At 32.0% G+C, this 15,297-nt stretch overlaps 1 protein-coding gene across 1 annotated transcript in view; it reads left to right on the top strand.

Annotated features, from left to right (window-relative positions):
• The window catches only part of LOC141545756 (transmembrane protease serine 11E-like), a 65,509-nt gene extending 63,131 nt beyond the window's left edge, over nt 1-2,378 (top strand). Inside the window, exon 10 of the mRNA XM_074273005.1 lies at nt 1,296-2,378. Coding sequence (XP_074129106.1) covers nt 1,296-1,457 — 162 coding nt within the window. The 3' untranslated portion in view covers nt 1,458-2,378. The remainder of the gene's footprint in view (nt 1-1,295) is intronic.
• Nucleotides 2,379-15,297: the final 12,919 nt, after the last annotated feature.

Here is a 15,297-nt window from a genome sequence, read left to right as displayed (position 1 = left end):
GAGTTTGCATAATTATTTGAAAATCTCTCATTAATCTATTGCATATCAGTGTCTGTACAAAAAATAATATAAAAATAATTTTGGGGAAGAGAGGGAAGGAGCATTTCATTATATGTAAATGGAGCAAGCTCACCAAGTCTCCATATATTGAATTGGAACCAGAAAGATATTCTATACTCTCTTAAAACTCATTTGGAAACCTAAATATTCTCTTAGGTCTGGACCTTTAATCATTATTATGGAATAAGACAACTTTGAAGATTTAAAATTCCATGTTGTCTTCCTCTGATCACAACTTTCTTTACCTAGAACTACTATTTCTCAAACTCTCTCACTTTACTAGAGCCAATTCTGGCTTCAGAAAATTCCTTTCAGACCTTGACCCCAGAGTCTGCCACTGTGGCTGCCCTTTCTATTGGTGTAAAGCTCCAAAATCTATCTTAATGCTGTCAAGCTCACTGTGCAAACACCCAATGGTAGACCACTCTCACCATCTTGTTGCTTTCTCTGCTCCAATTTTTTGGGTTATTGAGTGCTGTTAGAGGGAGAAAATACTATACTGACTTGCAATGAATTCAAACTGATTTTATTTGGCCTTCATCTCTACTTGGCAATACTTTGATTAATCTTGAGCACTGCAAGAATTTTTTTCTCCTGCAAGCTGTTTCCAAAATTCTTTACTTTTTTCAGTCCTTTTATCCCCATGTTAGTTTTCAGCAGATCAAGTTTCCTAAGCTCTTGGTGAAGAGATTTAGGCTGTCTTGTGTAAGCTCTTTCATTTATGTTCATCTTCATATTGCCATTTTTCTGCATTTGCACTTTCTGCCTTGGCACAAATCTTAGAGAAAGATAGGTTCTTCCCTTTCCAATCATGCAAAGATTTTTTTTTCCCTGAGGCAATCAGAGTCAAATGACTTACCCAGGATCACACAGCTAGGAAGTGTTAAATGTCTGAGGCTACATTTGAACTCAGGTCCTCCTGACTTCAGGACTGGTGCTCTATCCACTGCGCCACCTAGCTGCCCCCAATGATATTCTTTTAAAGCATTTCAAAGCATTTCATTTATATATATAATTTCCCACATCATTTTCCAACCCATCTCTTATAATAACTTTTTAAAAGAAGAAACAAATTCCTCCTCCAACCTTCGTCAATAAGTGTCAAAGTTAAGGTATCTTGTGATGAGATGAGACACACTAAATGATTTTGAAATTGAATTGTGATAGAAATTTCCTGACAAATTCCCTTTCTGTAAACTAAGTTACTAATTCTGGTTCTCCCACTTTTTCCCTAGGGTGACTCTGGTGGACCTTTGGTCAGCTTAAATTCTAGAGACATCTGGTATCTTTATGGCATAGTGAGCTGGGGTGATGAATGTGCAGAACCAAATAAGCCAGGTGTTTATACTCGAGTGACTGCTTTTCGTGATTGGATTGAAGCCAAAACTGGTGTCTAAGAGAAAAGTGACCTGTAACATGAAATGCAGAGTTATATTTGGGACATATTCACCCCAAGCTACCTATATGTATTGATTATGCTTTCTCTATAAAGTTTCTGTCTTTGAGATTTTGGCTTAAAGTCATGGATCTCAAGTGAATGTCAACAGTGTAAAGAAATTATCTATTTTCATAGATTGTTGCATTTATTGCCTTTGTAAAGGTAGCAAATAATCCAAAAAAAAAAAAGTAAAATAAGCCAAACATCTTTGCTTTAAAAATAAATTTATATATACACACAGAGGCATGTGCTATGGAATTTTTTTCTCTATCTGAATGAGGTCAGTGCAAAAGGTCCAATAAGAATTATTTTTGTGCCATAATAAATGATGAAAGGGACAGTTTTAGAGGAAGTATGATTTGAATGAACTGATAGAGAGAAGTGATCAGAATAAGAGAAAGTTATACTATAACATTGTAAAAAGAAATAATTTTGATTATTTTGAAATTTAATAAAATATATAACTATTTTCAAATTTCACATAATTATTTTGTAAATGTTTTGTGGAAGTTTATAGCTTTCAAGTTTTTGAAGTTTTTAAACTTGGAACTGCACTAATACTTTTGCTACACTATACATTTTTATTTAAGTATGTATATACACATATTAAGTTTATTTCATCTTGTGCTATATATTATTCTAGTTTTCAAACTTTGTAAAAACTTTGATCAGCAGCTGCTCAATGATTGAAAAGATAGCATTTATAATCCTACCCTTAAGAACATCCAGAGAATGAGGTTTTAATGCATAATTGACATTTTTTGAAAAGCTAATGTTATAGCCTTGATTTCAACTTATCAAAGGGCATGGCAGACTTTCTTCTGTGTTTGTCATCCTCAATCAGAGGAACTGAAAATAATAAAGTTTTGATAAAATTCATAAAACTGTGTGAAAGTTTAAATAATTCAACTTTCAAATCATGCTTTTGGGGGGTAAGTTTATAGATTTTATAGTCCTGTATTAAAGCTTAAAACTATACTAAGACTTTTGAGTCATGGTGTGTGCACATTATTTAATTGCTCTGTACAGATATATTAGAGTCATTGAATATATATATATATATATATATATATATGTACATATATATATATATATATACACACATGTACACACACACACATATATAATTAAAGGAATTTTTAAACTTCTTCCAGGTCAATATCATCTCATAAGCATAAGAAACATTGAGTTTAGGGCCTAAAAATCCCTAAAACTTATGAAATTTGTTTTTTCTTTAAAAAAATTTGTAAGAAAAATATAATATCTTCCTTGATATACATGTATACATAAAGATATGTGTATGCACATAGCAAGAATAGGATTCTTATTTAAATACACACAAATCTTTAATTAGATGTATTCTGTGAAATTAGCTAGTTCTTAAACTTCAGTTTAAAAGGTTATCATTATACTTTTTTTCAGTCCTTTTATCCCCATGTTAGTTTTCAGCAGATCAAGTTTCCTAAGCTCTTGGTGAAGAGATTTAGGCTGTCTTGTGTAAGCTCTTTCATTTATGCTCATCTTTACATTGCCATTTTTCTACATTATAGCTATGATGAAGAATTTTTGCATAATGGTAAAGGATTGTTCTTGAAATTAGAAAGAACTGGATTCATGTTCTATATCTGATACATACTAGCTCCCTAACTCTGGCAAGCCACTTAATTTCTCAGTGCTCCTGACAACAAAGATCTTAAGTTTCAGGCAGTTCATGGAAAAGACGTTTCCACCAAGAAAATTCTCTAAACCAATAAAAACACAGGTCTAGAGCTGTCTCCATCTAGTTATACTGTAAGTTATGTTATCACACACACACACACACACACACACACACACACACACACACACACTTAACCAATAATGTTGCTTGAGTCAATAATATGTTTTTTATATTAAGAAGCAACTATCTGCTGCATGTTGTACCTGGCAGTCCTTGATAAGGGTGAGATTATAGAAAATGGTCCTTCTTTGACCAGCCAGTTATCATTCCTCTTAGTCACATTGTTAGATTTAGAACCCTCTGGTTGTTGAGGTGAAGGGAAAGAGAAAAAAGGAAAATAGAGCTCCTAGATTGTTTAAACTCCTTTGAGGAAAGAATATCATTTATTCACTCATTATCTTCATTTTAGTCAGGAAAGAACAAAATTAATGTCTCCAGTTAAAAAAAAAAGTAAGGTACAGTATTTAAATGTAATCACTTATAGTATTCTCTATATATGGAATTAATAATATTGACCTGAGATGAATAATTCTGAAATCAGAGCTGGCAACTTGACATATGGGAACAATTTTAGTAATTGTTCCCATATGTCAAGTTGCCAGCTCTGATTTCAGAATTTAGATATTTAGATATTTTATATATTTTATAAAATGTTTCTATTGCTTTAATTTTGATATTAGCTATCTAAGCAGATCCAGAATTTTATATAGAAGGCAATAATCTGAGAAATGATATTTCAGTGAGGGAACCAAAATTTGTTCCTCCTTTGACCCCATGGTTATTCATTGGATAGTGCTGAAAAGAAAATATGAGTTTAAATCAGACCTCAGATATTTGCTAGCTGTCTATCCCCATCCAGTGCCTTAATTTCTGTCTGCTTCAGTTTCCACATCTGTCAGACAGGAATAATAACACCTGTTAAATACCATTGCTGTGTGGATTAAATGAGATAATATATAAAAAGTGCTATGAAAAACTTCAAGACACTATATAAATCATAGTTATTTTATTATTTGATCCATACCAATGAGACAGTTCTTCATAAATTTAGGAATTATGGATTCAGTATTTTCAAAAAGCAGGATGAAAGAAATTAGATTCTTTCAATAATTTGTATACATCTTTTACATATATTTCTATTTTTCTTGTAAAGACATCTGAAAAAACCCTCGAGTATGTAAAAGGCTGCATTTAAAAATTAAAAATAAATTAAAAATAAAACCATAAGCAACTTATTAAATGTTCCATTGAAATTGAGTCCCCAGTAAGTAGATTTCATTTTTAAGTAGGTAAGTTTAGTCAATCAATAAACATTTATTAAACACCTGCTATGTACAAGGCACTATGCTAAGCAAAGGAGTAAGATTCTGGATGGTGTCTTTAATCTTCTGGTCCCTAATCCAAAAAGAACATTTAGATATCCTGGTGACATTATTCTTATTGCTGAAGCACAATAGTTATGTTAGATCATGACAAGCCAAATGAAATTAATTTCCTTTAATAAACATGTTCCTTTAACAATGAACACATGTATCACTATTCCCACGATCACAATCAACACAACCATCATTCCTGTTAATATTAAGTATGATAGCATATTACTCTGGAAGTTTAAAAACCAAACTGAAAATTGGAGACTTCTTTTTGTTGTGATTTAAAATATGAATCACTATCAAGGAGATATTTCAGCAATACCTTTCATCATTTAGATGATGAAATTTCATCAATTAGAATGTCTTTTCTTTCATACAAAGAACTTTTTCTGTTCCTTTTGAAATTAGATTATTCATTATAAAAAGGAACTTGGAAGGGCAGTATACCTTATATATGTACAGAAGAGATGGAAGATAATCTCAGAGAGGAAGACAGCTGAGGGAAAAGAAAGGGTCTTCTGCCTAGATGGAATTGGAAACCAGGGAAAGCAAAATCGGCAGGTGCAGTGGGAAGAGAATTCCAGACATGAAGAAAAATTAGCACCAAGGCAGCTGTGCAAAGGAGCCAGGGTGGAAGGAACAATTGAGAAGTAATTTAGGTGCTGTCAGTTAACTTGATTAGACAGCACTACTGGAGCATCTCATGAACTTGATTCAGACAACTTTGGGTGGAATTTTTTTACTTCCTTTTCTGGTGGGATTTGTGGCAAGAATGAGACTGAGGAAACATGATAAGATGATTAAGGGGGAGGATGAAGGCTCCAAAGTACCCAATTAGAGTCATAGCTTCCAGTCAGGACAGGATGACCAGGGCAGCAATTGCTTTACAAGAAATAACAGAGAGCCTAATGAATGATAGGGATTTGAGTCCACAGGTAGGTACCAAGTCAGGTTTTACTTGTCCCTGGAAATTAGTGTGTGCACATAGTTGGGTGGTTAATATGTATTCGTTGAATTGCATTGAATCAGGCGGAAGCTAGTGAAAGTGGTTTGGAAATGCATGGTAGAATCACTTTATTTCTTCATTTAAAAATAAATTTAATTTTTAAAAATGTGCTTTGAAATAATAAAGTGATGATAATATCATGATGTTTCAAATGCTCCTGGGACTGTGTTTAGGAAAACTCTTCTTTGTGTTCCACCCTAAGGAATCAGCAAAAAGTAGTGCCATTACTTATTTGTTTATTGCTGAGGCAATTGAGGTTAAGTGACTTGCCCAGGGTCACACAGCTAGGAAATGTTAAGTGTCTGAGACTACATTTGAACTCAGATTCTCCTGACGTCAGGGCTGGTGTCTATCCACTGCACCACCTAGCTGACCCCGTAGTGCTATTATTTAAAACTGAACTGTGTACCAACCAAGCAATCAATCAACAAATACTTATTAAGCTTCTATGATACACCAGGCACCGTGCTAAGCTTTGAAGATACAAGGATAAAGAATGAACCAATCCTTCTTCACAATGAATTTGTAATCATTCTTAGATTTTAATCTGATTTTTGTATTTTCTCTCCCTCCAATCTTCCCCAACTAGATGGAGGTCCAGTAATGCTGAAAAGATACATGAGGCTTTTAAAAAACTAAACAGAGAAGTTTGTATTTTATCCTAGAAACAACTGGAGTTGGTGGAGTATTCTGGTGACATCAGACTAAGGTAGAAATTGGAACTATCAAACCATAGATAAGGATCTCTGCAGGTTGTATATTGACTTAGAAAATTACATAATTACAGGGTCAATGCCCCTTTTTAACTTTGCTCAGCTACACTCAGATCCCTGTTTGATTCTTTTGTAATAGGGCACTCACCTTAAGGTCAGATCCCAGCCAAAGGGAAATTATTGGGTTAAAGGAGAAGGTGGTCAACAATGTCAAATGTGGTCAACAATGTCAAATGATACAGGGAAGTCATTAAGATCTTCTAAAAGACCAAGATGATGAAGGAGAACAATCTAGACAGATGAGGAAGTCTATCAAAAGGCACAGAAAGCAGAAGTGGAATATTAGATATGGGGACTAGGAAGAAATCCAGTCTGATCTATAGAGTATGCGAAGGTGATCGATGTGTAGTAGATCACAGCTACGTGGGAGCCATATTGTAAAGGGTTTCTGTACTTAATAAAATCTTTGTGAATTAAAAAAAAATACTAAAAAGTTAGGAAAATAAATAACTTTGGTTTTCCAGTCAGGATATATTTATAACTAACTAAATAAAAACAAATAATACTAAGATAGTGAAATTAGTGAAGTTTGGATTATATTTCTGGCTCTAACTTTGCGAAATATCTTAGATAGCTATAGAAAACAACAACAAAAAAACTTAGTGTTGGTCTATCACTCAGCCCTCTCTGTCTTAACTTATAATTGGATCTAGAGGATAAAAACATGAGGGATTTTGCTAGAAACAATTTTAAAAGTTGGCAGTAGCAAATGGAGGAGCATGAGCTGCATAAAAATGAAAACAAGTGGATGAAGTCAACAATAAAGAATGAAGAGGCCTGTATATAAATTACACTTGTTTTTGTGAGATATCACCTTAGACTGAGGCAGATTAGTCATTCTGTGGCTTTCAAGAGGGTAATTTGAGGGACAAAGAAGACCATTTAAAAAATCTCCAACTCTGAGTTTTGGTGGAAATCTGGAATTCCCTAACTTATTTGTATTTAAGTTCTCTCTGTTTTGGGGGACACTTTTAAAAATAAGAAGATAATTACCATGACTTTAATGAAACAAGTAGATTGTGAATCTCAATTTAGAAAGATCTGGGTCCAATCATCACTCTGTTAAGATATTAGGGGACACACTGTTTTCCAGAGCTAAAACCCAGCAATTAGTCTGTGCCCTGGACTTGGCATAATAGTACTTTTCACTCATCTTCTGGATGATCTCTCCCTCTGGCAAAATAGTATAATTATTGTATGATTAAAAATTTTGTATTTATTAAAATTTTAATTTATGGGGAAAATCTAAACATTTCTACAAAGTATAATAATAAAAATTGCAAATGAAACTGCAAATCTATTGTGTACAACTTGCTTTTCTTTTTAATCATATAATAAAGTTATGTATTTTTTCTTCCCTCACCTCTTCCTATCCTAGAGATAGTGACAATTAGACACAAATATGTGTGTATGTATATATATATGTTAGACTATTCTAGACATACTTCTATTTGTCTCTGGATGCAGATAAAGAACAACTTAAATAATTGGATGATTATCCAGTACTCATAACTTAGGCAAAATAATATTAAAATATAATAAAATAAATATAATAATAAATATAATAAAATAAAAACATAACTATAATAAAAATTACAATATACCAAAATTAATTATGTATCAAATTATACTAATAAAATGACTGATCAAATGATAGAACTTGATAAATTAATAACAAAATATTTTTTTTTAGAAATGAAAGAAATAGAATATCAAGGGAAATAATGGAAAGAAGTAAGATCAAAAGGAGAATAGCATTTCCAGACTTTGTATTATAAAGCAGTAATCATCAAAACCATTTGCTACAAATTAAGGAATAGATATATTAATGCAACATATTGGAAAAGGAGATTCAGAAACAACAGAACTCAACAACCCCGTGTATGATACATTTAATAGAGAAAAATTTCTATTTGATTTTTTAAAAACTGCTAGAAAGCCTGGAAAACAGCACAGCAGTAATTAGGTATAAACCAACATTTTACACCATTCTTCATAACACATTCTAAATGCAGAAACTTTTTAATTTTTAATTTCAAGTAATCAGAATTATCCATGTTATCTTTTGTAATTGTCCTTTCTTCACTTCAGTATTTATTGGGAAAAGTTCTAATGTATCTCATAGTATAGCATACTTGCTTTTTGATTTTCCATAGATGTTTTTATGATATAAAAAATCCCCTCTATACCTATACTTTGTATGGTTTTTAACATAGTGTTGTACTTTGTCAAAGAATTTTCTGCATCTATTGTGATGATCATGTGGTTTCGATTGTTTTAATTTTTAATATTAATAATTACGCTGACTGTTTCCCTAACATTGAACCATCCATATTGAATGTTTTCTTATGTAAATCTGTTGTCTAAAAAACTTTTCCTTATAATTTTTGAATCAATGTTCATTAATAAAATTGGCCTATAGTTTTCTTTCTGTGTCTGATATTTTCTTTGTTTAGATATTAATCTATTCTTTCTCCTAAAATATTCTGTTGGGTGCTTCCATTGTATCTTAATATTTAGACTATATCTTATTACTTTATGCAGTCTTTTGATTTATATGTTTATTTGACATCACAATTCAAAGAGGGGAAGACATTCACTTTTCTACTGGTCTAAAAATTTCTATGTGGGTAAATATAGATTAAACTAATATGGAGTTAGGAAGAAGGCAAGCAGCCCAGTATTGGAGACTGACAAATCACTACTATAGCAAATCATCTATACTAACTGGAGATGCCCTTAAAGACATTTGTTGCTCCATTAAGAGTGCAATTTGTACAAACAAAACAAATGTAGCCAAGATCAGAAGGAAAGCAGAAAATTATGGGAAATTTTTTATAGACAGTTTCTCACATAAAATTTGCATGGAATAATGAAAAGCAAATAAGCAGAAGCAAGGGAATGTGTACAGTTATACAATATTGTTTTAAGAACAACTTTGAGTGAATAATTCATTTTGACAATAATATGTACATTAACCATGAAGGACATATGAAGAAAGACATTACCAGCATCCAGAGAAAGAACTGACAAGCAGAATTATGTACAGAATAATTTTATACATACACACATACACCTATTTGGGACTTACTGTAGTAATCTCTCAGATGGGAGAGAGGAAGGGCAAGGAAAAAAGGAAAAAAAATTACACGATAATGTCAGTATATATTTAAGAGAAACAGCAAGTTGTACATCATAGATTTCTTGTTTTAAGTATTCTCATGGTTTTTATTAATTATTCTATGTTATAGAAATGCTTGTTTCATTACATAAATTAAAAATAAAATAAATTAACAAAAAGACTATAAAGACATAGGATACTTGATTGGCCCAGTGTAGGGCAGGAATCTGCAACTTACTGCACATCCTTGATGTCAGATGGAGTTCACAACTTATCTCATAATGTAGGAAGCTGAGACTGGGAAGTAAATTATGTTGAATGTTGGGATTACTTCAAGGTAAGGGAATGAGGCTTTGGAGCTGCCAATTTTATGTTCTTTATTATATCTCTCTAAATCTTTTTCATGTAGCCATTTCCATCACTTTGTAATTAAAACTGAGTACTGAACACAATTCATTAATCTAAAAGAATCTGAGGAGGGCAGGTTGCTATTGCATGTACTTGTCAAGTTAATTATCTTTTTAAAGGAAAAAAGAGAAATAGGGCTATAGAAGAATGATTTCAGTCCTTGGAAAAACCCAGAGAGGCTAATTAATATAAAGATATGACAAAAAAGGAGATTAGGTTGAAAAAATGAATTTTTAAGAAGGAAATAAAAAGACTGAAGACTATTAGGAATTAGAGTATAAGTCTGATCTGTATATGAGAAATGCAGTCTCAACATATAAAAGGAAATTACTTGTATTTTAAAGTTAGATACTATATATGTGGCCATTTGCAAAACCTTTTTTTTTATTATGCCATTATTTTCCAATAGACTTCTCCTCTGATACCCCTTGCATTGACTTTGGTTTTATAACAAAGGAAAATAATCAGAACCAATGGACAAAATGTATCTGTCTCTGTTTTATACACATTTTCCACGCAGAAGAATAAGATGTATTTCATCATTTCATTTTTAAGGCTAAGAATACTCATTGAAATTAATAATTTGGCTACTTTTTACAGTTGTTTTCATTCACATACATTATGAATTGCATGCTGCCAGGGATGTATTACTTTCCTAATTCTGTTTACAATATGGGATCTAATTTCAGCTTTTAAAAATTTTATTTATTCTAAAACAATGACTCTCTAATCATGATTTGGTGATAACCCAGATTATCTCAAGGAGTATTTCTAACTTAAAAATTAGGATAATAGGTAGAGGATTGAATGGGAACCCAGAGGCCATCTATTCCAATTATTTAATTTTACATATTCAAAATAAAATTAATTTTAATTATTTTGGTAAGTTACATATGTACAGGATGCTAAGAACAAAACAGAGTAAAAGGCTGTATTTCTGCAATACACACTATCTAGGCAAAAACACGATTCAATGAATTGCTCAGTTGTTTTTTATAGTATTTGCCATCATGGAGATACAGATTGAATAAATAATTTCTTTTCCCCATGTTTAGTATTTAAAGACAATCTCTGAAGTAAAATGAAAATGTAATTTCTAAAATTTAATTGAAGAGTCTAGAATATAGAATCAGATTTCTCTTTCTAATATAGCATCACCTACATTGTCAAGAAAACCTACCCTATTTTAAGTTCAGTCCATTTATTTTTTCAATTTTTAAAAAAATTCTCTTCCATGGAGATAAAGAACAACTGCTTAGTAGTCCCCTTAGCTTTTTTTTTTTTTTTCTTTATAAACTTGGACATAGAAATTGAGTAATCACTTAGCCTTCTTTTTTAGACTAAGCAGACAGTTGCCAAAAGTACAACATATTCTGCTCCCTTCTCTGATTCTTCTCTAGATCTTTTCTAGTTGCTCTAACACTCTTTTAAAAATATTCCAATTAAACACCAAGCTCTAGTAATGGACCAGATGAAGTGGGAGGCTAGTGGAAGATTGCTTTCTGCTCTCTTCATCTTAAACTAAATTTTTTTTTTTAAAGGTTGGACTAGATTTGTGAATTCAATGATAGCATGTAATGTCAATAAGAAAAATCTCTCTACCAATATAACTCTCCTTTAACTGATATTCTAATCACGTTTGGGGAAATTTGCTGACTTGTTCAGAGTAATGCAGCTAACGTATATTAGATGAAGGCCTGAACTTTCTTCTGGACTTTTCAGGTTCCCTACCCACTATAGCACATTGCTACTCTTTAAGAGCAGTCCGATATTTTATTATTGTTGTTTTATTCACAAGACAATTTAGGTTGTGATTAACTGTAAGTTGTGAGTTTTTCTGTTATATTCAAGTAGAATTTTCCCACATTTTATTTATTTATTTATTTTATTTATTTTATTGACTTTTGTCCCCAAGTCTATTATCTTGTATGTCTTTCATGCTTTTAGCAGATATTTATTGTTCTTTTTATCTGCCAGGCACTTTTATATAATTCCTCAGACATGACTTTAGACAAACAAACCTCCCTAAGCCTCATTTTCCCCATCTGAGGATAATAAAAACACCTGTCTTCCAGAATATTTGTGAGGATAAAATGAAATGACATTTTTAAAGCACTTTGTATACCTTAAAGTGCTACATAAATCCTACTAATCATTATTATATAACTATTCTGCCAATTTACCAAGATTATTTTGAATTTTTATTCCTATTTGCAAGATGACAGTAGCTTCACTTAATTTAATTCTAGCAGGAAATTTAACAAGCATAGAGTCCCACTCATTTTGTTTAGATCCCCAGTAAAGATGGATAACACCTATCTTAGGACGGAATTCTTTATAACTGCATACCATATATCCTTTTAGATTTATCTCATACCATAAAATATTTCTTTTTCATGTGGCTTTTGGATCCCTAACAATATTAGAATCAATTGCATATCTAGTTTGTTGATGAGGATATCATGCTAGACAGTTTTAAAAGTGTTATTGAAATATTAAAATAAATTCTATCATTTTGTTTCCTTTTGTTGGAGCTAACTGACATTATAATTATGTTTCTGCAATCATGGACAAGTGTCTAGGTTATTATAATTCTGCTCAGGATGCTTCTTTCTTGGGGGTTTGCTTCACTGAAGAAACCAAATTACAAATCAGTGATTTGCTTAGTGAATTTAGAATCAGATTCAAAGGTATTGGGTATCATCCAGGGGTTTTTCTATCAATCAATAACTTGGTAAATTACCTTCTTTTTCTCCATGAACCTTCTTCAAGGATTCTAGCCCACACTGATTCTCTTTTATTCAAATTTATATAATATTCATGATCTGGACTTCTGTTAGAATTTTTATGTGGGATCAGGGGCTAAGAATGAGCATTTGGAGTTCCATTCCCATTTTTATAGTATCCTTATAATTAAGCCTAATGGGACCAAGTAGATTCTATCCAAAATAAAGTAACCTAATTTTTTGGTTTCTGGATGAGATTTAGAAGGGTTGTAACTTTAAAGGACATAATAGCATATATCACCAAACAATCAACTAAGCCTTTTTTAAATAACTGAGAAAATACAACATCCATTGCAGTCCTAATCCAATTCCTTATCATAATACAGAAGTGATTTTCAATTATCCGATGTCATATAGATAGAACATGAGCTCTGGCAAATCCAGTGAGGCTGGAAAGGCTTCAAATTGTGCCCCTGGAGAAACTCTGTGTTTAACCCAGAATTATCCTAGAAGATGAGAAAAGCTATCTTGAGGTGATGAGGTCTTCTTGGCAACATCAACATATAAAGATTATGTACAATAAAGGAAGTTTACAATCTGTGTTGATAAATGAAACTAGATACAAGGGACAAAATTTGAGAAAGTTATTGATTTCTCTGTTGAGAAAAAAAGTGATACATATATATATGTATATGTATATTACATAAAATGAGCTAATTCTAATACAAATGTTGGAACATTTCTCTTTGCTTAATTTTATAAAATTAAAATTTTTGCTGTTTTATTTTATAACATTTTTAATTTCTTCATGTATTTCACTTCCTTCTGCCCACAAAGTTATCTATTATAACAAAGAATAATAAAAGAAGGAAAGAAAGTTCCTTCTGTTTAAATTTGAATGCTATCTAGAAACTACTAGTGTTTCTGGGGTTTTAGAAAAGTTCCAGACCAAAATAATTTTCAATAATAACCTGTTAGTTTATAACTATTTTATTTATATATAACAGGGATTTTTTTTTTATCTCTCAGGAGAGCATATTACTTAAAAGTTTTTCTTTTTTGTATTTTTAAATATGTACTTATAATCTTTTGTGCTTGATTTATTTTCTAAGATGGAAGAAACAAGCAATTTGCTTCCTATTCATGATTACAAATTATAAACTGAGTACCTTTCCTGGAGAGGATTCCTTTACCTGCTTTTGATAGATTCACTAGATATGTGCTTTGTTGTAAAGATTTTGAGAGAATCCAGCCCCCTCTTTCATGTCATGAGGAATCTGCTCTAGGAGGAACCCACTTTGGGTGAGCGGACAGCTAGATCCCTTTGTGGGAGAAGATACCCAGTAAGATGGATCATATATGTTATTATTGACTTTCCAATTAAGCTACACATTCCTTGAGAAAGAATTTTTTTCTTCCCTGGGCCTCATACAATATTGGCCACTTACTTGTTTGCTGCTTGACCTGAATTAAAGACTTAGAACTGGTCATCTCAAATTAAAGCACTCACTCACTCCCTACCTATGTGCTGGAGAACACTGACAAACTTCACTAATCTTTTTTTCTGTATATCTCCCATTGATTATCTTCATTGTATGTCTGTAATTTCTGCTATATCAATTTTCTTCATGTCAACAAATGAACTTTGATAAAAAGATAGTTTTTAGGTTTACAAGGCTCTTCTAGTGACCCAGTTCATCTCAGATCACTCCAGTAACGAAACTCTTTTTTATGTTGCTAACTGGCCTCTCTGTATGGTCCCGCTTTTTCTTCTTTTGTGTCTGCACATGTCTGCAAAATTGTAACTATCTGCCTTTTGTCCTTTTGCAGGCTCCATTGTTTTTAAACTGTACACCTTTGTAAATTAAAACTGCATGTCTTGGTAACCACATGCCTCTGTATGGATTGTAACTGTATACTTTGTTAAAACTATCTGGGTCCATTTTTATTTTTGTTATCATTTTGGTTTTTATCTTTGTAAATATATAAAATGTCTATGTTGTAAGCCAGATTCTGTTACCTTAAATGATTTAAAATGCAGCCATCCAGGAAAAAAAAAAGCTTTTAAAAATTTTGAAAAAAACAGAGAAAAAAGAATATAAAACAAAATAAAGCATCATTGTCATGTGCCCAGAAGAGCATCAGGGAGGATTCAAAATATATAACAGTAAATTACCAAATCAAGAAAGTATATATATTAGTAGAAGAAATTATATTATTTTTTCTTTACTTCCTTGTAAATTGTTTGGTTCTCTGCTGGGCACCTTATTTACTTTCATCCCTTCTATCCCTCAAGCAAGCTACAGTTAAGAAAAGATATATTTATATATACATATGTAGATGTATACATATATATAGGTTTTCAAAACTACTAGTTCCTCTCCCTCCTCTAATGCCTGTCTTTTTTTCCTCGGTACCTAATTTGTATAACATGACTACAATTTTTACCTTAACTATACAAATCTTTCCTTTGAGCTATTGCATTTTTTTTTTTTTTTTTGGCCGAGGAAATTGTGGTTAAGTGACTTGCCCAGGGTCACACAGCTAGGAAGTATTAGGTGTCTGAGACCAGATTTGAACTCAGGTCCTCAGAGCAGGATTGATGCTCTATCCACTGTGCCACTTAGCTGCCCCTGAGCTACTCCATTGTTGATGTGAATCTTAAAGATAAA

Source organism: Sminthopsis crassicaudata, chromosome 6 (genome assembly GCF_048593235.1).
Source record: "Sminthopsis crassicaudata isolate SCR6 chromosome 6, ASM4859323v1, whole genome shotgun sequence".
NCBI lineage: Eukaryota > Metazoa > Chordata > Mammalia > Dasyuromorphia > Dasyuridae > Sminthopsis > Sminthopsis crassicaudata.
This window is presented reverse-complemented; position numbering and strand designations above follow the sequence as displayed.